The 23,639-nt window shown below is 37.1% G+C and overlaps 6 protein-coding genes across 8 annotated transcripts; 2 read left to right on the forward strand and 4 right to left on the reverse strand.

Moving 5' to 3' along the window:
* Nucleotides 1-2,127: 2,127 nt before the first annotated feature.
* Nucleotides 2,128-3,974, reverse strand: LOC137711518 (protein MULTIPLE CHLOROPLAST DIVISION SITE 1). Its single transcript, XM_068450757.1, has 5 exons — nt 3,835-3,974; nt 3,433-3,702; nt 3,107-3,273; nt 2,634-3,000; nt 2,128-2,518 (listed from the first exon to the last, which is right to left on the reverse strand). The coding sequence occupies exons 1-5, from the start codon at nt 3,877-3,879 to the stop codon at nt 2,318-2,320; spliced, it is 1,050 nt and encodes a 349-aa protein (XP_068306858.1). The 5' UTR covers nt 3,880-3,974; the 3' UTR covers nt 2,128-2,317.
* A 1,055-nt stretch (nt 3,975-5,029) lies between these two features.
* LOC137710910 (GDP-mannose transporter GONST3-like) lies at nt 5,030-8,407 on the forward strand. Its single transcript, XM_068450070.1, has 6 exons — nt 5,030-5,263; nt 5,469-5,597; nt 5,770-5,809; nt 6,374-6,449; nt 6,555-6,755; nt 6,878-8,407. Exons 1-6 carry the CDS (start codon nt 5,254-5,256, stop codon nt 8,021-8,023), a joined length of 1,602 nt encoding a protein of 533 aa, XP_068306171.1. The 5' UTR covers nt 5,030-5,253; the 3' UTR covers nt 8,024-8,407.
* Nucleotides 8,408-10,981: 2,574 nt separating this feature from the next.
* LOC137710911 (RING-H2 finger protein ATL80) lies at nt 10,982-11,598 on the reverse strand. The gene has a single exon (XM_068450071.1). It carries the CDS (start codon nt 11,585-11,587, stop codon nt 11,087-11,089), a length of 501 nt encoding a protein of 166 aa, XP_068306172.1. The 5' UTR covers nt 11,588-11,598; the 3' UTR covers nt 10,982-11,086.
* Nucleotides 11,599-14,592: 2,994 nt separating this feature from the next.
* LOC137711221 (outer envelope pore protein 21, chloroplastic) lies at nt 14,593-16,411 on the reverse strand. The gene is made up of 5 exons (XM_068450447.1): nt 16,229-16,411; nt 15,939-16,013; nt 15,576-15,728; nt 15,253-15,351; nt 14,593-14,824 (listed from the first exon to the last, which is right to left on the reverse strand). Exons 1-5 carry the CDS (start codon nt 16,319-16,321, stop codon nt 14,741-14,743), a joined length of 504 nt encoding a protein of 167 aa, XP_068306548.1. The 5' UTR covers nt 16,322-16,411; the 3' UTR covers nt 14,593-14,740.
* A 200-nt stretch (nt 16,412-16,611) lies between these two features.
* Nucleotides 16,612-20,684, forward strand: LOC137710641 (dolichyl-diphosphooligosaccharide--protein glycosyltransferase subunit 1A-like). Of its 2 annotated transcripts, XM_068449722.1 has the most exons (10): nt 16,612-16,805; nt 17,079-17,123; nt 17,350-17,984; nt 18,079-18,226; nt 18,305-18,481; nt 18,723-18,791; nt 18,946-19,035; nt 19,725-19,883; nt 19,957-20,181; nt 20,349-20,684. In XM_068449722.1, the coding sequence occupies exons 1-10, from the start codon at nt 16,704-16,706 to the stop codon at nt 20,538-20,540; spliced, it is 1,842 nt and encodes a 613-aa protein (XP_068305823.1). In that variant the 5' UTR covers nt 16,612-16,703; the 3' UTR covers nt 20,541-20,684. The 2 variants fall into 2 exon arrangements, with proteins under 2 accessions (XP_068305823.1, XP_068305822.1); XM_068449721.1 differs by lacking the exon at nt 16,612-16,805 and having other exon boundaries at nt 16,896-17,123.
* A 239-nt stretch (nt 20,685-20,923) lies between these two features.
* On the reverse strand, nt 20,924-22,791 carry LOC137710642 (peptidyl-prolyl cis-trans isomerase FKBP18, chloroplastic). 2 transcript variants are annotated; one of them, XM_068449724.1, is made up of 6 exons: nt 22,496-22,791; nt 22,185-22,255; nt 22,017-22,103; nt 21,761-21,910; nt 21,594-21,653; nt 20,924-21,229 (listed from the first exon to the last, which is right to left on the reverse strand). In XM_068449724.1, exons 1-6 carry the CDS (start codon nt 22,782-22,784, stop codon nt 21,167-21,169), a joined length of 720 nt encoding a protein of 239 aa, XP_068305825.1. In that variant the 5' UTR covers nt 22,785-22,791; the 3' UTR covers nt 20,924-21,166. The 2 variants fall into 2 exon arrangements, with proteins under 2 accessions (XP_068305825.1, XP_068305824.1); XM_068449723.1 differs by having other exon boundaries at nt 22,185-22,258.
* Nucleotides 22,792-23,639: the final 848 nt, after the last annotated feature.

Consider the following 23,639-nt stretch of genomic DNA (forward strand, 5'->3'; position numbering starts at 1 on the left):
TTTAAAGCACACAACCAACCTTATGAAATAACTTCTCATACAATGCTCAAATGGGGTGTATGAATACACCAACGTGATCTACTCAACCTTAGGAACATCCCCATATTTTTAGAAAAAAATTTCACCGCCGCACGCGCCCCCACGCGCAGGCACGTGCCTGGCACGCTGACGGTGTCAGTTAACGCCATCAGGAATATTCCGTTAACTTTAACGGATTCCGTCAACGGCGTTAGGAATATTCCGTCCAAACTGACGGAATATTCTGTCGTCTTCTCCGGCGAGGCTCCGGTGCCGGAAAATAGGGAAAAACTTCAAATCGTCCTATCTTCTTCGTTTTTCAACCAAATTTCACAAAATTGGTACAAAAATGAAGCTTACAACGAGAGGAACAAAATCATACCACTTTCAAGTGCTAAAATCCACGAAATCTCGCCGGGAAAACAACCCTAACTCCGGCCAACCTCGAAACTCGCGATCCCGACGTCCAAAACCTTCAAACGAACCACCCCGAGCCTCCTAAGGACCTCACCAAGCTTCCTACAAGCTTGAAATTCCCAAAAACATAAGAAATTACATGTGCATGAACAGTGCCAAAAATCGGGTATCCCGAGTTCGACGTGAAAACGAAGGTTTCCTTACCTGAAATGGGTATGGTTGAACTCCTACGGACCTCACGAGCATGAATATGTACTTTGTTTCTTCGATCTGTGAAGATTTGGGTGGTTTCTATATAGGTCCATACAAATGGGATAGAAAATGGGAAGGGAAATGGCACGGGTCAGGTGCAGGGATAGGGGAAAGGGTGAGGGAAAATATGGGAGAGTGTGTGTGGTCCATAACCAGCCACACCAAACTCAAAACAACCACACAACGTAAAAAAAAAATCACACTAGGGGCAAAATCGTCTTTTCACGCGTACGTTTTAAAATTTTCGGAACGGGCTGTCACATCTGTCGATAGATGAAGATTAATTATATATGTATTTATATAATAATATATATATGTGTAAAAACAATAGAAAATTCCTAATCCTCCTTTAGTGTATGTAATCTACAAGGGACGAATGTGACTAAATTCTTGCACAAGCAGTCTAAACACATTGAATGTCGCTTTTGTTCCCATTGTTCTTCAATATACACCTCTTTCCCCCCGCTTCACATTATGGGCAGTTTGGTTTAGACCATTTCAGAACACCCGAAGATGGAACTGATAAAACATTACGTATCTTTGTACAAGATTGCAAGTTATCAATTTCGTAGTCGGGATCAACGACATAAATGTGATGGCCCAGGCCATTTTAAAAGTAAATGTACTATCGTCTTTCCAGATCTAAAGAACAGTTGAATAAGGTAATGTTCTCCTAAAACTCTTTTGAGAAGTGGAAATGAGAGATTGAAATGTTGAGGATCTTTGAAACTTTTACCAGCAAGCAATTATCTGAGTCGTATAGATGGACTATACTTATAAACAATGATTTTGATAGAGAATTTGGCCGGAATTGGAGGAGAAAGGAGATGAAGAATAATGAGGCGATGATGAAGTATTGCACACGCTTTACTTAGGTTTTTTTTTAATTATTTTACTCTTATTATTAAATAAAGTTATAGGATGATTTTTGATTAAAACTCAAAGTTTAGAAACCATTTTCATTATTTTTCCTAAGATTGGATTTTTAATCCTTTCTTCTTCTTTTTTATTGAATCCCAACTTCAAATGATTCAACAATCTAACATTTAATCTAACAAATCTATCGTTTGACCAAAAAAAAAAAAAAAAAAAAAAAACGATTCAACGATTGCTCAATACACCAAATTCATGCTTTATATAATTAGCTAGCTCGCGGCATGTGCATATTTTTAAGAAACTCGACCTTTATCTGGTCATGAAAACCTTCCTCTTTGATCTTCTCGTAGCTCCATCTCATCCAAAGCATGTCAAAATGGCAAAGCACATCGTTCTAGGGCCGGCAAGGCCATCATTATATCGAGGTCAAAACAACAATAAACATGTGGATGGTTCAGTTTCACCTTCGCTGTATTCAAGCACGGAAATCAGTAATTTTAAAGACATAAGATAAAGTAAGGGAGTACGCACCGTTCAATACTGTGATCCACGAGAACAGTAAGAAATGAAACTACAACACCGTTCAATATACATTTCATCCTTTACTTTAAAACCGGTATCTGAACTAGCTACATCATATCCCAAAACTTGAAATTCAATTAATATCTAGACCTGCTAATTACATTCAACTCAGAATTCCAGCTTGTTTAGCAATTTGACGGACGACAAATACAAACACAAGCCAAGATCATATTCAGTCATGCATTTCCTCAGAAGGCGGCACACTGCGAGATGAATTTGGGGCATGTTCTGATAATGGTGGATTGAAGTTACCTGCTTGCTTATTGATGCGGCCTTCTTCTCCACGGTCAGGTGACTTTGGACCTGACTTGAACGCATTCGTAAAATCACTAGCATCGGTAGAGTCATTCACTAGCCTGTTCAACTTTTGCTCCTACAAAAAGAAAATCCAGAAATTGTCAAGATGAATTATTGCAATATTAGTCGAAGCAATGGAAATTCCTTTCCCCTTGTGCTGAAAACTGTGATGATGTACTACAGATACATACCCTCTGCAGTGCTTCATGCTCAGCTTGAATTCGAAATGGAACACCATGTTTTTGATACACATTGTTTTGTGCCAAGTCTTCGTCAATGTCCCCAACTGTGGTTGCAAAAGGATGATTGGCAGGAATCCACCTAACCGTATCAGGGTCAACATCCGGCGGTATTGAATCCCCTTCCTTAAGGAAAATTGTAGGTCTCTTCCACTGGTAAGCGCGCGACCTCCTTTTCTGATGGACAACTTGCTGCTCTTTTGTAAGCGTAACAGGGGCTAGGCGGTAAACCTTTCCGCACATCTCTACGGTTGAATTTCCTTTACCAAGCTTGACCAGTGGATTATTGAACGGGTCATCATACTTGAGAGGCGTTGAACTGTGAAATAAACGATTGGAATTTAAGTCTTCAAAGTTATTGTCTCAACAAAGATTATTATACAAAGACCATGAGAAAACAAGTGTGATAAGGATTGAAATCATACATGCCTCTTCTATCAGACCTAAGCTGACCGCGTCTAACAAGATCAGCGACAGAGCCAGGGCGGTCGTACTTAGATTTCCTAACCACAAACACTCTCACGGCAATGATCACAAATGCAGTTGCTATACACAAACCAATTGCCAAATCGAATCCCTCTCGTTGTCGCATCTGATCATTATCCCGAAAAGAAAGCATATTACAGTTAAACCGGTTGCAATGCATAGACCGCAAGGCAATGTCCACGTTGTACAGACACCGAAACAAAAACCCAGCAAGAAAAAAACATTCCCATAACAGAAACCCTAAAATTAGTAATGAAAATGTTACCGAAAGGACCAAGGGGGTGACGGAGCTGATCATTCCCTGCAATTTTCCGATTGAGTCTTTGAGATTTGTTATGGTAATTTTGTTCTCAGTCTTCGCTACCTCACCATTAGGAGATGTGTGGTCGTCACCAGCAGAACCAACCGAGCCGTCAATGGCTCTCAGTCGAAACCTCTCACTGGATTTCAGTCGCTGAACCCGGCCGAATTCGGGCCTAACTTTCAGTAGGAGTGAAGGGGTCCGATGGTTTGAGTCTGAGCCCCAAATCGAGGGCTATTATTCGGAATTCAAAGCCAAAATTAAAACGGTGAGAAATTGAAACAAATAAATTTGTGAAATTTGGTATCGTGACTGCAAAAAGCGCCATGTATGACAGAGGAAATGAAAGCGTGTTCAGAAACATACCTGAAAGGATAGCAACTGGAATTGGAGAGAAGAAATGGAAGCCATTACATTAGAGGATGACTGGGTCTAGTGCTTCAGTATCATATCTGAGAATCAATTAGAGCAATTTATTTTAATTTTTGCTAAATTAGCTAGTAAATAGTGTAAAAAAAAATATATATATATATATATATCTTGGCTAAGTATTTAATTAGGAGTTTAAAATTTTTAAACAACTTTACGGATATTATTCAATTCATACGATTTTATATGCATTCAATTATGATTGAATTTTAAGACATTTTTAAAAAGAAAAACTTTAAATATAGAGATTTTATAATGTTTTTCAGACATTTAGAAAATTACACCTCAACTCTTAGTAATTTTACTTAAAGTTCACATAAAATGTATGAAACTTCATTAAACTTTATGAATTTATAAATCTTTCATAGTCTTTCAAAATCTTAAAACATCTCCATCTCCAAAACATTGAGATTCTAATTGATATAAATCTTTCAAAATCTTAAAACATCTCCATCATTGAAACACTGAGATTTAACCGAATAATTTTTAGGTATTAACTAATTTTTTTCTCAAAAAAAAATAAATTTATTAAAGGAAAAAAAAATCTAGGGCCAAGAATAAATACTTGATCAAATCACTTAATTTTAAATAAATCAGTTAGCTTTAATTATAAAGATTCACCAAAATCACCTTTTTCCCTTCTAGACCTCCCAAATGAATTTTCATCTTAAGATAAATAAAGAATATTAGTGAATTTTTATCTTAACAGTGGAGTTGATTTTTTTAATTCTTTCTAAATTATAAGTAAAAACTCATTTAGGGAGCCTATTAGAGATTTAAAAATGGAGTAAAGTTACCAAAATAACACAGGGCGGCCAGTCGTTGAGATAAATTTTAAGCTTCTATTATACACGTTACGATAATAGTTAAAGGAGATTGAAATGTTCCAATAAATCTTTTTAGCCTCTTAAAAAGTTGGACTGATTTGCCGAGTCCCCCAGCTAATCTCTTTTTTTCTTTTTTCATTTTTCTTTTGAACAAACGATATCATCTGCATTATGATTCAAATTTGTTGTTTCGAAATTGTGTTTTGGGAAATTGACAGTAATTCTCCGAAAAATTACCGCGAAGCAAAGTTTAGCAAACAACGATTTTTGTATGTTTACCACCACCGTCGCTGAAGCTGTCTCCTTCTCCCTCAGATTCAAAGTAATAATTCTACTTCCTTGAGATTCAATATCAAACCTTGAGAAGCCTAGAGGGCCCAAAAGCCATGGCAGCTACTTACACTGCTCCTTCCTCGCTTATGCATTTGCTATAAACCCTAATCCCAATTTCCTCCTCACCCACTCAAATTAATTGTTTCTCCCTCAAAATTCAAACCCTTCTGAATTTCCTTCTCTGCTACACGAACTTATGGGCACAGGTATCTCCTATAAACCCTAATTATTCGTTGCTTTTTCTTCATACCCATTTGCTTTTGCTTCTTCGCATTTAGATGCTATAATTTGGTAATGTATTTTGATGATTTTTCGAAACAAAATTAGTGGTTCTAATTGCATCAATCATTTGCTTACCCTTGCTTTAATTTTTTATTATAAACATTTTCTAATTTGGTTTATGAATTCCAGCTCGTAGTTTGACGGAGGAAGAGAGAAAGAGGGGCAGGGAAATTACTTGGGATGATAAGGAAGTCTGCGGGCACTATTTAGTTCGGTTTTGTCCGTTCCATCTCTTCGCCAATACTCGAAGCAATCTAGGTGCATTGCTTTTAAATTTCGTGATGAATTGCACCTGTTTAAACTATTTAGTTGCTGAGAAAGAGCAAGCAAGAAATGTTTGAATTGGGATTCGATTCCCATTTCATTTGCTTTTCGGATTTTTGGAGAGTATAACACATCACTGACACTAAATCTTTTGTTTATGAATCAGGACAGTGCCCTAAAATCCATGACCCGAAGTTGAAGGAAAGGTGACTAACAGGACATTTTATTTAGATTAGGATTTTCTTGTGGGAAGTGATCCTTGAGGTGTCATATTGCCCCTTTTTTATACATCTAGATCGAATGCAATTAAAGGAATTATCTTTTCTTTTTTCATGTTAAGTTAATTGGTTGTACTGGATTGGCTACAAAATATCCATTTTATGCATACAGATTCATGCGTGTGAAGTAAAACTTCAAATTACTTAAACCAATTGCATGTCGCAATACTTCAATGTCGCTCCAATGTATGCATACTTAGCAGGTTCGTACATGTGTGTACAATTGCTTTCATTAAGCGTTTATAAGAGTATCTAGACTGTTTGTTGAAACTCAAAGTTTAGTTTTCAAAATCAGATGATAATCTGAGGTCATTAAATACTCTTTCTTCCATTTCATCAGAAATTTACAAACTTACTGACTGCCTTTTCATCATAAATCCATCAGCTGCTGCGTTTTATTTTCCTTCAAGGACCCCCTTTTTCTACCTGCTATTGGACTGATTATTTTCTCCCTTCTAGTTTTAAGTGTTACTTTTTATTTTCTTATTATAGTTTTGAGAAGTCACCACAGCATGATGCATATGTGTCCAAGTTTGAAGCCGAACTTGCTCAGCTTTGTGAGATGTTGGTAAGTTGCACTTCTTTCTATTGGGTGATGATCAGGAATTATTCACCTATATTTATGCTCAATGAAAATAAAAATATTCACCAGTATTTCTTTGTCATATCGCAGGTGATCGATTTGGATAGAAGAGTAAGGCGTGAGCGAGAATACCGTCACCAAGAGGTGGAACCTGCACTACCACATCCACTGTCAATTGAAAAGTCCAAACATTTGTTTATTCTGGAGGAAAAGTTAAAGAAGTTGCTTGCACAAGTGGAGGCCCTTGGTGAATCCAGCAAGATGGATGAAGCTGAAGTGTCCATGAGAGAGGTGTTGCTATTCTTGCCTGATGTATATTTTATAATGTTAAGCATTTGTTTCCGAGTTTTGGAAAAAAAAAATAAAAGAATAAAAAATGGTGTGGACTAACAAAGATTTTAATCCTATAACAGATGTCTAATAAAATTGTTGTGGAGAATCCTCAAGTTGGTCAGGGCCGTCAGGCTCAGGGTGGTTCAAGTGCCCCTACTCTTTTTGGTAATATCCAAACAAACTGGTCCAGTGTTATACTCCAGCAGATCTCAGTCTACGGTATAGCTGCTGGTTACTGCTTATCTGCCTCATTGCTTTCCATTATCAACAAGTGGGCTGTTGTGAAATTTCCTTATCCTGGGGCCCTAACTGCTTTACAGTATTTTACAAGTGCTATGGGGGTCCTTGTATGTGGCTGGCTAAAGTTGCTAGAACATGATTCACTTGACCTTCTTACTATGTGGCGCTTCCTACCAGCAGCAGTTATATTCTACCTCTCTCTCTTCACCAACAGTGAGCTCCTTCTTCATGCTAACGTTGACACTTTTATTGTCTTCCGTTCAGTTGTCCCAATCTTTGTTGCAATAGGAGAGACTCTCTTCTTGCACCAACCATGGCCATCAATAAGGACATGGGCCTCACTTGCCACTATTTTTGGAGGAAGTGTGATTTATGTGCTTACAGATTACCAGTTCACAGTCACGGCTTATAGTTGGGCTCTAGCTTACTTGGTAAGCATGTCCATAGATTTTGTCTACATAAAGCATGTGGTAATGACCATCGGCTTAAACACATGGGGTCTTGTATTGTATAACAATCTTGAGGCTCTTCTATTGTTCCCGCTGGAACTACTTGTAATGGGTGAATTGAAGAAGATTAAGCATGAAATCACGGACGAATCAGATTGGTATTCTTTTGATGTGCTTTTGCCAGTGGGGTTGTCATGTTTATTTGGTTTGTCTATCTCTTTCTTTGGGTTTTCTTGCCGAAGGGCAATTTCTGCAACTGGATTTACTGTTCTTGGTATAGTGAATAAGCTATTGACTGTTGTGATTAATCTGATTATTTGGGATAAGCATTCAACCATAGTTGGTACGGTGGGGCTGTTAATATGTATGCTAGGCGGTGTTATGTATCAGCAATCTACAAGCAACAAGCCTAAGATTGTAAATCAGGTGAAAGCACAAGAGGCTGAGGAAGAACAACAAAAGTTAATTGAGATGAACTCCAGCTTAGAAAGCAATAGCAATGAGAAATGGAATGCTGAATCGGAACAGGGAAATTGAGAGAAGGAATTTTCAAGAGGTAATATTGTTCTATCTATACTTTGCTTCTGGGTTTTAATTTCCTCTGGTCCAAAATTTATTGATTAGTAATTCTCGGGTGGGAACTTCTCATCGAGATGACTCGAGTTTCAAGTTTCACAGAATGCCTGTGATGGATATGTGGACAAAGATAAGCATTGTTATGACAACTTGGTTAATTGAATTAGTTGTTAGCCAGAAACCTCTCTGTACTGATAAATTTATTGCTCAAGTCCAGTATACTACATTTATTCGCCTTGGGAACACGCTGTCAGACGAAATTTTGCGTTCTTTTGTTTTGTAAACTTGTATTCATCAGATCAGATAGTCTCGTCTCAATAGCAATACCATATTTCTTTCCAATCATCATAGATTCATAGCTTATTGCTTTTAACTGTGTACTTGTTAAAGTTACTGAAGACAGTGTTGGCTTTTAACTGTCTTTAATTCGATTAAAAGTTTTGAGTCAGCATGAACGGGCGTAGTTAACTAGTTTTAAATTACCAATTTGTAATTGAGAGGGAATTTTTTGTTATATTTCCGAATATGTATTTGTTTACATTTTTCGTTGTCAAATTTCAAATCTTCCTCTCCTCCCCTACATAAAGATAAGTAGACAAACTTGTGGATTGATACACTATATAGGCTTGGTAAAATTGTTAATGTCATAAATTATTTGCACTACCCTATCTATAAAACTAGTACTTTCAAATGTTTTTAATTCAAAAGGTGATTTGCTACCTCCGTTGGGGGTGGGGCCATGTCCTACTGAGGGCTTAGAATGTAATTGTAAACGGTGGAAAATTTTATTTTTTAAGTTATTAACTTTTTAACACACATATCTTATCATTTGTATAGTGATATATGATGTACCATCTCGAATGTCGGTCACACTGAAAAATCTCTTCAACATTTGGTGACAATGAATTGTTCATTCATCATATAACCAGTCATTTTAAATTCTACTAGTTACAAGCCTACTCGACTCGGCATTCATAAAACCCAGGTCCATTTAACCCATTTATTTTCAATAAATATCCATGGGCAATGATCACAGAAAATAAAAGAAGAAAAGGAGAAACAAGAGGCGGCCACTGACCCTGGCTGGCGACGGAAGTGGGGCGGGAGGAATTTAATTGGAACTTCGGAAGCTGGTTAGGTTTATCTTTATTATTCTTATTTATTGAAAAAAATGTTTCATTCTTAAAATCATAAGATAGTACAAAACTCAACTGTGATTATTTTTGTTTTATTTAAATGTCGAAAACTGGTCGGTTCATTTTTTTTTTTAAGGAAAACTAATGAAAAATATTTGAAATATTTACGTTTTAATGACAAAGACAAAATAAAGGATAAAGTGAATAGTATCAAGATTGACTTTTTAGTGTAAAAATATGGTTTTCTGTTAAAGGGAACAATACCGAAGTTTTTTTGTTAAAGTTCCAATTTTGACATTCCGGGCGTTCAATACACTATCTATATATTGTAGATAAGATATTGTGCATCATTCCATTTCAACTATTCACTTTTGTTTTCTTGTGTTTCTAGAGTGGCTAATTTCTCTTGTTTTAAAGGGTGTTCTAGAGAAGATGTCAAAATAATGGGGTTACTTTGATAAGTTGGGTGGGTCATAAAGCTTGTTTACTCAACGGTTCCGAAGAGAAGGGAATAAATGGCTTGTGAATAAAGAACTGTTAGCATAATATAGAGGATCTGCTTAATTTTGTCTGTTTTAGGATAAATATGCCTTCTAAGTTAGTGGATTAGCGAATATTAACACATGGACATATCGTTGAGTTGTTGCCTTGTATCATTGGAAGAAATTTCTAAGTTAGAATTTAACATATAACTCATACAATGTAATTGATTTGCATGATTTGGCTTATTTTAAAATTTAAGTGAAAACACGGCAATAAGTAAAGAAACTTCAATTTCAAACACAAACCAAACAGATAAAACACAAAATGGAAAAAAGGTAGGGTTTTCAAAACTTTCAATGTGAGGGTGATTCGCTTCAGAATGTGGAAGCGCCGAATGATCCATCTCTCAATCTGTCTTTGGTTAGACAAATTGTGGAGGACATCAAGGTGTTATTCCCAACAATCACTGAGGCTACCTTTTTTTCGTACTCGCCATCAAGCTAACGTTGTTGCCCAAAAGATCGCACGTTTGGTCTTTCTTTGAGTCAAGTTTGTTAATGGCATACAAGGTTAATCTTAGATTTACTTGTTGAGGAAAATTTGTTACCTTGATTTGGCTTTTGTAATGAATCTCTGTAATGTGTTTTGATTAATGAATCTACTATCGTTTCCTTAAAATAAAAGAAAAAAAACCTTGATATTGGACTGATTCTGAACGAAGAATATTAGCTCTTCACTAATGGTCCTAGCTTCTGATTTGAACAATACCAAGGAGTGGGTTGTATTAATACAAATACTGAAATACAATAGGCCCACATTTGTTTTTCTTTTTGAAATGAATATAGCAATCACGTTGAGTCATGTTCGAAAAATCAATCATTTGTCCAAAAGAAGTTTGCATGAGAGAGTATCTCTCATTATTTTGGTAAGTGTAACTTTCAGTGTTAATTAATTTGTAGCAGCTAATTACAATTAACATTAGATCAAATCAAATGTCTTCTTAATTCGGCACACGAAAAAATAAACTTAAAAAAAAAAAAAATTATTCAGTAACACCGTCTTTTTGTTAAACAAATATTCAATACTTTAACCATTTCACTAGGAAAAAAGAGATTTTAAATAACAAACTGAACTTTACAAATTGAGAATAAGATGATCAATTGTAGTGAACATGAAAAATTGAATTAAATTAAATAATAGAAAATTAGAATTGGGTAGAATAATTTTTATTACTTACTTTATACAGAGATTCCTATGATCGAGTACACTGTACAACAAACAATGGAAATAAAATATCACAAATCAATTACAACAAAATGAGGTCTAATTAAACTCCTTGAATGGTGGGATTATGATTTTGATCATCATCACCTTCCAACGGATCTAAGCGTTAAAAGCAAATTAATTAAGAGTAACCCCCACACTTGTGGCACTTACTAGAGATCTCCGGAACCTGACGGCAGGACGGGCAGGACGAGTGCGATCGGAGCCACGTGTCGATGCACGCAACATGGAAGCCGTGGCCACACTGCGGAAGCTCCCGGATCTCGTCCCCGGAGGCGAACTCGGTGAGGCAGATGGCGCACTCCGTGAACTTGGAAGTGCAGTCCGCCGTGTAAGTAAGCTTCGGGAGAGAGCGTAGGACCTTTTTCTTCAGGCCCTTATTTGGCGGCGGTGGCGGAGGAAGAGGAGGTGTGGTAGTTGTGGCGGCAGCGGTGAGGCGGCGAAGCCAGACGCAGCGAGCGATGACGACGAGGCCGAGGACGCAGACGAGAGCGCAGAAGAGGGCGAGGAGGACTAAAGCGGAGTCTGAGCCCCTGGTGGCGGAGGACGAGGGTTCATCTTCCGGTCCGGAAAACAGCGAGGAAGGCTTGAAGCCGCTTAACAATCTCAAAGGACGAGTCATGTCGAGAGATGGGGTTTGTTGAGTCAGTTGGTAGTTGCGATAGTGTACGAGAAACGTTTTTATAGGTAACAATCAGCTTTCGCTGTTGAGTCCTTGTCAACATGTCGGAGCTGGATCCTTCCTATTACGACAAATAAGAAAATAAATGAAATCATAGAGACAAACTGACCTACTTCTATCATTTTTGATATCACACTTTACTGCTTCTAATTATGAACTAGTTACATAGCTGTCTTCGGATTTTACTGACGAGTAATGTTATTCAGACACACAATGGTAACATTAAAATAGAATTTGACATTTCTAAATTTCAAATCGAAGAATCATACAAATGGATGAACCAAGTCGATTTAGAGTTAATATTTATTCACTTCGGGTGAAAAACCATAGCAAATGATATATCAAACTGTACATGATACAAAAATATAATCAGAACTATTCAATTTCTTATCATCATTTAGAGATGATCCTCACAAAAGAAAATATCCGAACCATAGATTTGTAGTCTTCCAAATGTATAGAACGAAATAATGGTGTTAGTGCCAAATAACATACTCTCGATGAACAGTTCATTTATTTTATATATTTAGATAATGAGTAACAATTGAAAAGTTACAAGTATGAAATCAGTACTGTAAAAATAAGTTATTTGCAAAGGGTGAATATGCATTTAACATCAATTTATTTGATATAATAAGATGATTAAATGATTTCCGATTCGAATTGAATTATTTTTTGCAAAAATGATCTTCAGATGATGATTAAGAAATTGAACAGTTCTGATAATTTAATTTTTGCGACAGAAATACCTAATTCACAGAGTATAAATATTGTAACATGTCGGTGTCAACTATTTCAGTGTATTCAATGACTTGATCATTTTCCAAATGAACTAAGCACATTTTTATTCATTTTATACTTCAAATACATGGATTTCTTACGTGAGCTATTTTGTATACAAGAGAACACCATCTCCCCAGTCTCCACTAGCATTCTATCCTTTTATCTCACTTATTAATTTAATTATATTACGTACAGAGTTATCTCACTTATTAATATAATTATATTACATACAGAGTTAATGGTACCGAATAAGTGTAAAAGGAGAATGTAATTGTTTTATATACAAAAAAGACAAGACAAGGCGTCTCCACCATCCCTTCCCTTCCCTGGTGTTTGGGAAGTGGACAATAGTATAATACGATTCGTCTTTGTATCCCAATGTGGTTTGGAATGCAGCTGGACCGTTAAATGTGCTCAATTACGAGTGCAGTTTGGTTCAAAACCATTTGGGATCCTTTGGACGGTTTGGTGGCATGAATAAGTGCATTTTTGCTCCCTACCCTAAATTATAAATGGTGATAATGCTTATTATTATACTAATTATCATTATATTAGTTTAAATTTTAAAATTTGCTCACTACCCTAAATTATAAACGTGCTCCAGTTATGATGGCCCAAGAGTTGGTTACCAATCAGCTCGAATTGGAATATAATTATGAATAGTTAGTGCTTGTTATTGCTGTTTTGATGTTAGTTTTGTTGTCTGTTTTTTCTTATTATTGCAGCTCTCTTTGTTGCGTGTTTGTATTTTCAGCTACTCTTTGCTATTTGTATTCTCTTTTTCTTATCGATACATTTTACTTATCCAAAAAATAAAATAAAATTTCCTCTCGAATTGGAGAGAGATGCAGCCTTGGTTGTTGCTGCGCTCTCTCTTCAAAAGGATGATAATATGTCTTTGTGGGGAGCTATAATTCAAGAGACACGTTATTACCTACACTCCATTCTCAAACCACAATCAAGCATACGCGGAGAGGGTTAAACAAGGTTGCTCACAGATTGGCGCAACTGGGATTTACTCTAGATCAAAGACGAGTTTGGTTCGAGGAACCGCTTGATGTACAATTTTGTTCGGATTGAAATTTTCGACAAGGTTTTTATCGAGGCCTATTAAATATGCACCCTATCCTACTATCTGTACGACTTCTATATTATCTCAATTAACACTGTACTTTTTATCAAAAATCGATAGATTAAATTGAACTCATCCAATAATAATTAACCGGGTGATGAACAAAAATATTTCCACGAATATGATATGATTAGAGAAATTAAAATGGACTAGAATATCGGAGATGTTGTTTGGTGGTGTTAAAGTCCCACTCTCTCTCATCCACTCGAGTCGAATGGATGGCGATTGCAATCGATTCGGCAATTGATTTAATTGAAAGTTTGAAACAACGAGTTTCAAGATTTTGAATTTCTTTATTAACATATATGATATTATTTACATTAAGGGATGAGAAAATGAGCTAAGCCTCACAATCAGATAGCCATAATAATTTAGTTCGAATTGCCTTTGACGATAATCGAACTTAAAATTTTTCACTTACAAGTGAAGAATAATACCACATGATGGTAGTACTAATTGACTTTTAGGGAGTTACACATGACCTCAGTACCTGTGTGCACCAAACACAGGACAAGACTTCCCATCTTATCACTCCAACACTATCCCATCCCTTCCAAAATGGAGGTGAAATCGAATCAATCAGAAAGTATGAGAAATGAAATTGAAACTCCGTCACCAAACAATAAAATGGAAACTTCATCGCCAGCCAGACCATTCTGTTTCCTAGGATACAGCTACAAATCAAATTTTCAATCCTGGCCCAAACTCACAATCCGGTTGAGTTGCCTGCACGAAATTGAAACTCTCGGCCGAATCCCAACCTAATTGGTCCGAAATACAGTCTGATCCCTATTGAGACCGAACCAATTCTTTGGTTTAGTGTGTGTTATTGGGACTTCAAAAATCTCATTCTACACTTCTCACAAGTTTATTTTTCTTTTCAAATATAGAAAGTTTGGAGTGTAAAATGAGATTTTTGAAGTACCAATAACAATTCCCTAGCGCTTTTACCATCAGTGGATTCCAATATGGTAACTCAATTGAACTTTCAGCAACTATGGTATGGCAAAAGCTATGAATATAAAAAATATAAGCCAAAAGAATCGGATAATTGACCACTGAATGTTCCACTTTGCTTTTCAATGTCAAGTTTTAGCACAATAGCCTGCCAATTATAAGTAAATACAGTACAACAACGTTTTGCAACAACACATCTGACCTACAAAAGTTCCCCCTTCTCACAAGTCAAACCTCACATTCCATTTACCATTACCATTGGCATTGAATGTCCAATTGTTTTCCCTGATCTGCATATATGGAACCTGAAAAAGGCGGAAAAATAATAAATACGAAGTGGAAAGTTCAATGTCGCCTTTAACTACAATTTACAAGGAAATGATTCAAAACTGGAACTGAGTTTTTTGACAAGCAATAGGATAATTAATTAAATTCATCTAACCTACAGGGATGGGTATTCGATATTGGGAACTGAGATTGATCAAATTAGCTCTAATATTTCATTCAGTCCACCAAAAGTGAAATACAAAGAGAAGATGTATACTAATCTTCTAGCATAAACGTAAAATTCGTTGCTGTTGTCTTATGATATTAGTAATTATCTATTCAATAGAAGATCTATTGATAAGAAACAAGATATTGTTGAATATATGAGTTCATATGAAATGATTCCAACAACGTAAACAAGACCCGCACAACAAGTCATAACCAAGTTTGAGCTAAGTAACAATACCTTGTCCAACAAGTCATAACCAAGTTTGAGCCTGACATCTTGGTCATTTTGAAAGTTCAAAATGCACCACGAAAATTCAGCAGCTCCAGTGGAGTTTCTCTGTGGAAGAATTAGAGCCAACATCAACATACAAAGGTTCTAACTTCTAACTCTAAGAAGGGATGACAAACACGCTAGAGAGCAGAGATAGAGAATAGAGAGCATATATTTTATTTTGCCGGTCTCAAGAGAGCGCATGTTTTGATTCAGCAATCATATAAAACGGGCACAACCGCACAAGTGTTTGCAAAGGTCAAAATAAAAGCAATTGAACTAGTACCAACCTCTTTAAATTCTTTGTCAAGATGACATCTTCCCTTAACATTGAAGCTGAACAGGCCATCTGTTGTCACAGGGAATGACTTCTTCGCACGGACAGTGTAGTGCAGTTTCTCGCGCTTATCATATTGCAATCCCACTCCAAGGCTTGCTGAAAACTACAATTGATTGTCATTGTCATTGCCAAATTCGCCAAGCATATCAACTATCCATTATTAATGATTAAATTTCAAAAAAGGAACAACATCGATGTTAGCCTAGCCTGGCCATAAATTGCACAAATAGATAATTCTATTTGATTGTTCTTGAGCTGCAATTCTAAATAAATTGCTGTAACCAGAACTTGGATATTGGAAAAATTGACATACGTCGGGGTAGAAGCGCCTCACTACCGCTCTCAAAAATGTTGGAACTCCAAATTTAGTATCTAGCTCTCCATGAATCTGACACACACGCACAGATAAAAAAGGTCAAGCATTTGAGCACTGAATTGAATTCCCCAACATTGTATTACAACTCTAATGGCTACAAACTGGGAAATTTACTAATATTCAGTGACCACAGAAAAATGCATGAAAATTTCAACAGCAAAGCAATCAACCAAGAAAGCAAAACAGAGAGAGATTAAAAATTGAAGAAAATCGGGAGAAGAGAGGACCTGCAAGTGGGTTTTGGAATCGAGGGCGAGCTTCTGCTTGGCGTGGATTCTCAAAGCTTTGGCATCGCCGCCATATCTCAGAGAGGTCTCCATTTCAACACCGAAATACGAATCCGAAACCCTAGCTGGATATGGCGGAGAAGTCAAGTGAACAGAGAAGGACAGTCACCTACTCACACTACTCTCCCCACTCATCCCCGTTATCTTAGGATTTTGGAGAGAAGACCATCACGTGCGTTTTTCGTTTCACACCCAATCATTGACGGCCACGCCATGTTTCAGCACGTGTTCTGCTTCAAAATTGGGCCAATTGGGCCTTGTCGAAGTGAGATGGGCTCAACTGGTTCGAGGATTTCTTCATCTGTTTTCGGTTTTCCCATCCTCAGAGACGACGTACTTTGGAGACTGAAGAAACCCAAAACCTCTGCGAACGGCTGCTGCATTTGCTTTGGGGAGAGAGAGAAGGAAGAGAGAGATGCGAGAAATGGGTTTGAGAGTGGATGTGTTTCTGCTGGCACTGGCCGTCGTGTGGGCGCCTGTGTTGTCGGATCTGGTGATCTCCAAGGTTGACCGACGCGTAAGTCTCGTCTCCCTCCCTCCTTTCTCTGCAATTCAGCCTTACTCCATTCCCAGAATCCCTGATTCCATGAATTGGATTGTGTTTTTAATGTTTGCCTGATCAATGTTGTCGGAGATCTCCAGCTTCTCATTTATTGTTTCATGTTCTAAATCGAAAATTCTAGTTTTCATTCATCGAAGTTTGTTTGTTTTTTTTGAGGTTGTATTTGGTCTTCGTTCGTGTTTGAATTTGACATTGAGCTTTGGTTGTTGGTTGGTTGGTTGGCTGCAGACTGATTTGACATCACAAATTGCGCGGATCACTTCCACGCTGAAGGTGACCCATCACTACCCTTTCATTAATTGAATTGTTAACATTTAATTGATTATTCTTGAATTTATTTGAGACTTAATGAAATTAGTTTCTCGGCTCGATTCGACGGGTGTAGGAATCACGCCAAGAATGTTTGGAAAGTTTTGCTCGTTCAAAAAATGAATAACAGATAAGAAACCATGTTTGCATATATCTTGAATTTGAATTGTGTGCCTTTCATGCTCTGCAGGTGGTGAATGAGGGAAGCAGTTTGGTTACAGAAGTTCTGTTGGCCTTTCCCGAGAATCAGGCTAAACATTTGGCACATCTGACGGCAAACCCCACCGAAGGCAAAGGAAAAGCGAAAGGTTCTAGTATTGGTTACCCAGTTCAAAATGTTCATCCGAAAGACATGCCTCCTGCTTTGACATTTTATTCTGTTGCTTTACCAAAGGGACTGGGCAAGGGGGACAGCTTCACTTTTGATGTATTGGCTGTTTTCACCCATGTATTGAAGCCGTTTCCAGAGAAAATTACTCAGGCTGACATTCAACTCCTAGTGTTTCAGGAAAGCGCATACTACCTCTCTCCTTATGCGGTCAAGGTGCAAACACTCAGTGTTAAATTGCCTGATGCGAGAATTGAGTCTTATACAAAAGTAGAAAATACAAAGAGTGTTGGTTCAGAGATCAAATATGGTCCTTATGAGAATCTTTCTCCCCTTTCCTACTCACCCATAGTTGTTCATTTTGAGAGCAATCAACCTTTTGCTGTTGCTGAAGAGTTGGTGCGAGAGATAGAGATTTCCCATTGGGGTAATATTCAAGTAACAGAGCATTACAAGCTTGTCCATGGAGGTGCTCAAAGCAAGGGAGAATTCTCAAGGTCCCTTTTTCTTTTACTTTTAATTGTCTTGTTGGTCATTTGGTGTTGTGCCATTCAGGAGCTTAAATTTAACTTTTGTTCATTTCTTCTGCAGACTTGATTATCAAGTCAGACCTCATGTCAGAGGTCAATCAGCCATTAGGCGTCTTGTTGCGAAATTGCCTCCAAGAGCTCATTCTGTTTACTATAGGGATGAAATAGGCAATGTTTCAACATCCAACTTATGGAGTGATTCTAAGAAGGTAACTATTTTACCTCGCGTGGACTAACATTCCCAGTTGTTATTCCTGATTGTACTCAACTTGTATGTATGATTGCAGACAGAACTGGAAATCGAACCTAGATACCCTATGTTTGGTGGTTGGAGAACTGCTTTTACCATTGGATATGGCTTGCCGCTTCATGAATATCTGTTTGAATCGGATGGAAAACGTGTCCTTAATATTAGTTTTGGTTGCCCCGTGAATGAGATGGTCATTGACACCCTCATTGTGAAGGTTGGTAATGCGATGATTTATTGATATTATGTCCTTTGACCCTTTAATTCTTTTTTCTTCAGCTTGTGTACTTATTTGTTAGATAGTCATACTGAGTTGCTTTCATATTACTTCCTTTTAATGTGTAGGATGTGGTATATCAGAAGAATGTTTAAAAAGCATGATTTAGAGTCAGATTATGTGAAAAGAATTAATTTCCTGCATTTTTTTTTTATTTTTTATTTTTGACTCTGAACTGCAGGTTGTTCTACCTGAGGGCTCTAGAGATATATCTGTATCTGCTCCATTTCCTCTGAAACAAGAGCGAGAGGTATTTTTACTATTATAGACCAAGTTATAATTTATTATTTCTCTTTTGCCTCATCTCTTTTTTCTGTTTGGAAAAAATGCTTCATTTTCCTTTTCTGTCTTTCTTTTTTTTTTTTTTTTTTTTTTCTGATTAAATATGTGTACGACTCTGACAGACAAAATTTTCCCACTTGGATCTTGTTGGGAGACCAGTGGTTGTACTCGAAAAGACTAATGCTGTGCCTGAGCATAATCAGAAATTCCAGGTAAGTATATTACATTTTCTCATAAAAGAGGAGATGACTATGAGAATATCAAATTAGAATGTTTTTTATTTTTTTATTTTTGCTAAAATATTACATTTACTTAGTTTCTAATGTTGATTATTGTTTTCGACACCAATGTACATTTCTAGCGGTCTATAGAAAACAAGACGTGATATTTAAGTTTCCAGTATAAATGAGATTGCAAGTGTCTAGCGATGCTTGTAGTGGTATCAGTTGTGGATATATTTTCCAAGCTTTCTGCTTCATCTTAGTCAGATTTAGTTTCTGTTTTAGGTGCCTGATTTTCTTTACCCTCTCTCTAGTAATTATGAATTTATGATGTATAATCAATCATCATTTTAATACTTTATTTATCTATTTTATAGAAAAAGTTGTCAAAAATAAAAATGTTGGTCAGCTGCTTTGTTGCCTGCCATGTAGTGTGTCATCTTCCCTGTCTTCCCACTGTTATCCTGCTACTCTTTTGAGGTTCCTAGTAATATATCATTTCTGTGAATGTTGAGATCTTAGTTCATAGATTTCGTAATTTCTGCATGATGTATTATGTTGGACTGTCTAATAATAATTTTCATGCTTCTTTTCTGAAATTAAGGGTGAAGTGAATCTCCGTACATGTGTTAAGACTTTGCCCTCAATTTTCTCTCAACTTTATTATCCTTCCTTTGCAGGTCTATTACAAATTCAACAGCCTCGCAATGCTTACTGAACCGTTGATGTTGATTTCTGGATTTTTCCTTGTTTTCATTGCTGGCATTGTATACATGCATGTGGACATGTCAATATCCAAGTCTTCTCCGTCTTATTTGGCCAAACTGCAGTGGGATGAAGTAAGTTTTTGTCTTGTATTTTTCTTTCTTAAATAAATACAATAAGAAAACAGTAATTACTGTCTTGTTCTAGGTGCAAGCAGCAATTCAGAAGATCCAAAATATCATCAACCGATGCCTCCTGATACATGATAAGCTGGAAGCATCATTACGTAATCTTTCCCGGACAGGGGATGTCCAAGCTTGTAAAGCTGCTCGGAAAGCAGCTGATGGTTCGTTGAAAGAGCTTTCAAAAGAGATGAAGCCCTTGTTGGCATTCTTGCAATCTTCTCAGCAGGCTGCACAGATACTACCCAAGGTTGGTTCGCCTTTTAGTTGTAATTATAATATCTTTTTGTTTATGTACTGCCAACCACCGAATGAATTGGAACACTTCTCGATACACTGGGTTTTCATGCAGAGTGTTATCACAGTACTGCTGTGCATCTTTTAATTATAGCATTTATTATTTGGTTGCTCAAACAGGTGGAGGAGCTAGTTGTGAAGGAGAAAGATTTAGAAGAAAGGTTAATGGCGAAACACTCTACAGTTGTGGATTGCTATGAGAAGAAGTATGGCGGAAGGGAAATCGAGAGCCGGGTTGCTTCACATCTACAGAAAATTACCGCCTTGAGGCAGGAGGTTGACGATCTTCTGGAGTTTATTGACGAGATATAAGAAATAGGCATATTTTGCGCTTGTTATAATATTCTCCGGAACTTTAGAGTGAAACCCAAGACTAGTTGCTTGTAGTTTTGTTTTGACAATGCATTGTATTACGAGTGCGATGGACTTGATTAAATTTAGCTTTGATCATATTTATTCGCATAAGTTACAACACGAATGATTAGGTACGATGAAGTTCAAACTAAGTTGTTCTGTTAGCAACTCGAAATGTCTGCATGTTTTTAAGGTGTAGGTTTCTGCAAAGCTCAGTCGACCGCGCTTATTTTTGACAGGTCAAGAAGAATTCTTTGTGCTATATACTGAATTCATTCAAACGATTTTTCAAATTAATCGACACAAATATGTTGCGTTACCATTTTGACCAAACGAGCCAGTTTCATACAGCAATGACAAATTGCTATAGTCGTCCAGATTACGTATTGAAAATGCAGATTCAATTGATATGAGCCATATGACCTTTACAAACTTTCCGTTGCGTACACAGGTCTCTCTCAAGTTTATCCCTACTCTTTGAAAATGGCGGTTTCAACTTCCAACTCATCCCCATTCTCCCACCGAAACATGAGACGGGAGATTGTCGAGCGAAAATAAACTACCGTAATCAACCTGTGCCAGGCTCACTTTCCGTCTGGCTGAATTACTTGCAAAAGCTCCAGATTTAGCTCAAACGTTGCACCAGGCTGCAGATTTGTGTGTAAAACATTCATTGTCAAATCTATGCTCAACATATTTGTTATATACAGCAAGTGATTTGCACATGTACGTAGCACTACAAGCTAGCTAGCACACATTATAACATGATCGATCAGGACCGTCTAAGAAACAAACAACGCTTCAGATCTTTTGAAGATTTTGTCCAAAATTAACAAAGATTCGAGTTAAGCAGTGTATTAAACAATAACGATAGCACTGCAGTACGAAAATGCTCTCATGAATGAATAAAAGAATGATAGATGTTTTGATGCCTAGCCCTAGGGTAAGGTCTTGGAGTCAACTGTCAAGACTAATAAACGGAACAAATGATCGATGTTTAGAGGCGCTTACAGGGATCTCATTCATGCCTCTTTGGCCATAGCCAGCCTCTGGAGGAACAATCACAGTTCGCTGCAAGGATACCAGAAAACAATGACAAAAATTCAAGGAAACGATGAAACTAGATGGAATAAGTACCACATTTGTTGTATTTAGGCATAAAAGGAGGATTCCATCACCTTTCCCCCGACTTTCATCCCCTCGGTTACCGAGTACATTGCTTGAGGGGGTTTTGGTGCAGCTTGTGCAGAAAATAGACCATTGGCATTGTCCACAAACTCACGCTTTCGTTCTTTCCCCGGAGTAGCTCCAACTTTGAACACGTATGGCTAGTACAAAACAAGGAATTACGCGTTGGTAATTCGTTCAAAAAGAGGCTGTGCATGATATGAACACACAGAACACACCCACAAAACAAAGAATAGAGTTGAGAACCTGCGCGATACTACGATTTCCGGCCAAGAGTTTAGATTCCCTACTTGACACGGCTGTAATCCCCCGATACAAGCAGTCAAAGTGGACCTGCATTCAACTACTTTATTAAATAAGAAAATTAACATCAATCAATCTACTTAAATTAGAAACACAAATGCATGTATGTACCTCAACTGTTGATCCTTTCTCAGCTACTGGACCCCTTCCCTCAACCAAATCATAATATTTTAATCCATCAGCTGCTGAAGGAACAAGAAATCAAGCAAGCAAAGATGGGTTAAACTTGTTTGGTAACTGTTCAGTTTGCAATTTTCATATTGCGGAATAAATTGTGGGTTGACCATTGCACCTAAATATAATCAACCAATTTTACCAATGGATAAATACAACTTTGTACATAATTATCCTTCAAAATCAACAACAAAATTTAAGAAATTGAAACAGTTAGATATGAGAAAGTGAGTAATTAAGTAACTTACGGGTTGTGCGGTAGTCTTCAAGGGGGATGATTTTCCTGTTGCGTCGCTCTCTCGCCAGTGAAGGCGGAGGAGGAGACGCTGCTGAAATGAGGGTGATAGGCAGCCAAGTACTAATGAGAATGGCAGCACATCTTCTTGAACAAGAAATCAATGACGAGGAAATGGGCAACACTTTTTGTACTACTGAAACTTGCTCTACTTGCCCTTTAGTACTGCTGCCGCCACCTTTTGAATGAGAATGATGACGACTGAGACGCTGATTAACGGTCAAGCACCTTACTGATGCCATGGCCGTTGGAAATATAGCAGCAGGATGCCAGTTTTTTCAACCGCCCTTTCTATACCATATCCATATCCTATTTTTCTTCAATTTACCATAATACCCATACTACACTCTTTCTTTATTTGGCAAAAGAATATGGGATGAAATATTTTGTTTTATTAAGTAGGCAAAAGCGAGAGAGAACCTTTGTTGGGATTGGAGTGGAACAAGATCATATCACATCGTCTTGCTATTTTTACTTGTTTTGGATATGGAAGATGAATACAAAAGAAAAGGAGTGAAAAAAAACTTATATGATTTCTTTCTGCTATTATTTGCGCTTTGTGTTCACAAAGGAAAAAGTAGAGTTGGCTTTTCGATCGTGTTTCGGGTCTCAAAGTGACCCCTTCATATAGAAAAGTTCACTGACAAAACATGTACAAACTTACACAACCATACACCAAACTTGTTGTAGTAAAATAGTGAAAACCATCTCATCGTGTGCAAAAGACTTTAGTGAATAGTGAAGACTCAGATGACATCCATTCTTACAACATTTGTTATCTTTTAAACGATGGTATGAATCTAACTTTCATCCCCTGGAAATTACTTTGACTTTAAACCCCCCCTAAGTCGAGTTTGCGAGTCTCACATTATCCTCTACTCTTAATGTATTTTTTGCCCAATGTAACGTGACACATGAGTGACCGTTTCTTTTTTCTTTAAACTTGATGTTGGAAAATGATTCATAGAACACTAGCTAATGGACAATTTAAATTACTATATTTAAAACTTTATTAGGGAACATTCGTGTGATCTAAAATAGAACATGCTAAATTTCAGGTGTTTGTGTTAATAACTCTAAAATTTAAAGAACACGAA

Source organism: Pyrus communis, chromosome 12 (genome assembly GCF_963583255.1).
Source record: "Pyrus communis chromosome 12, drPyrComm1.1, whole genome shotgun sequence".
NCBI lineage: Eukaryota > Viridiplantae > Streptophyta > Magnoliopsida > Rosales > Rosaceae > Pyrus > Pyrus communis.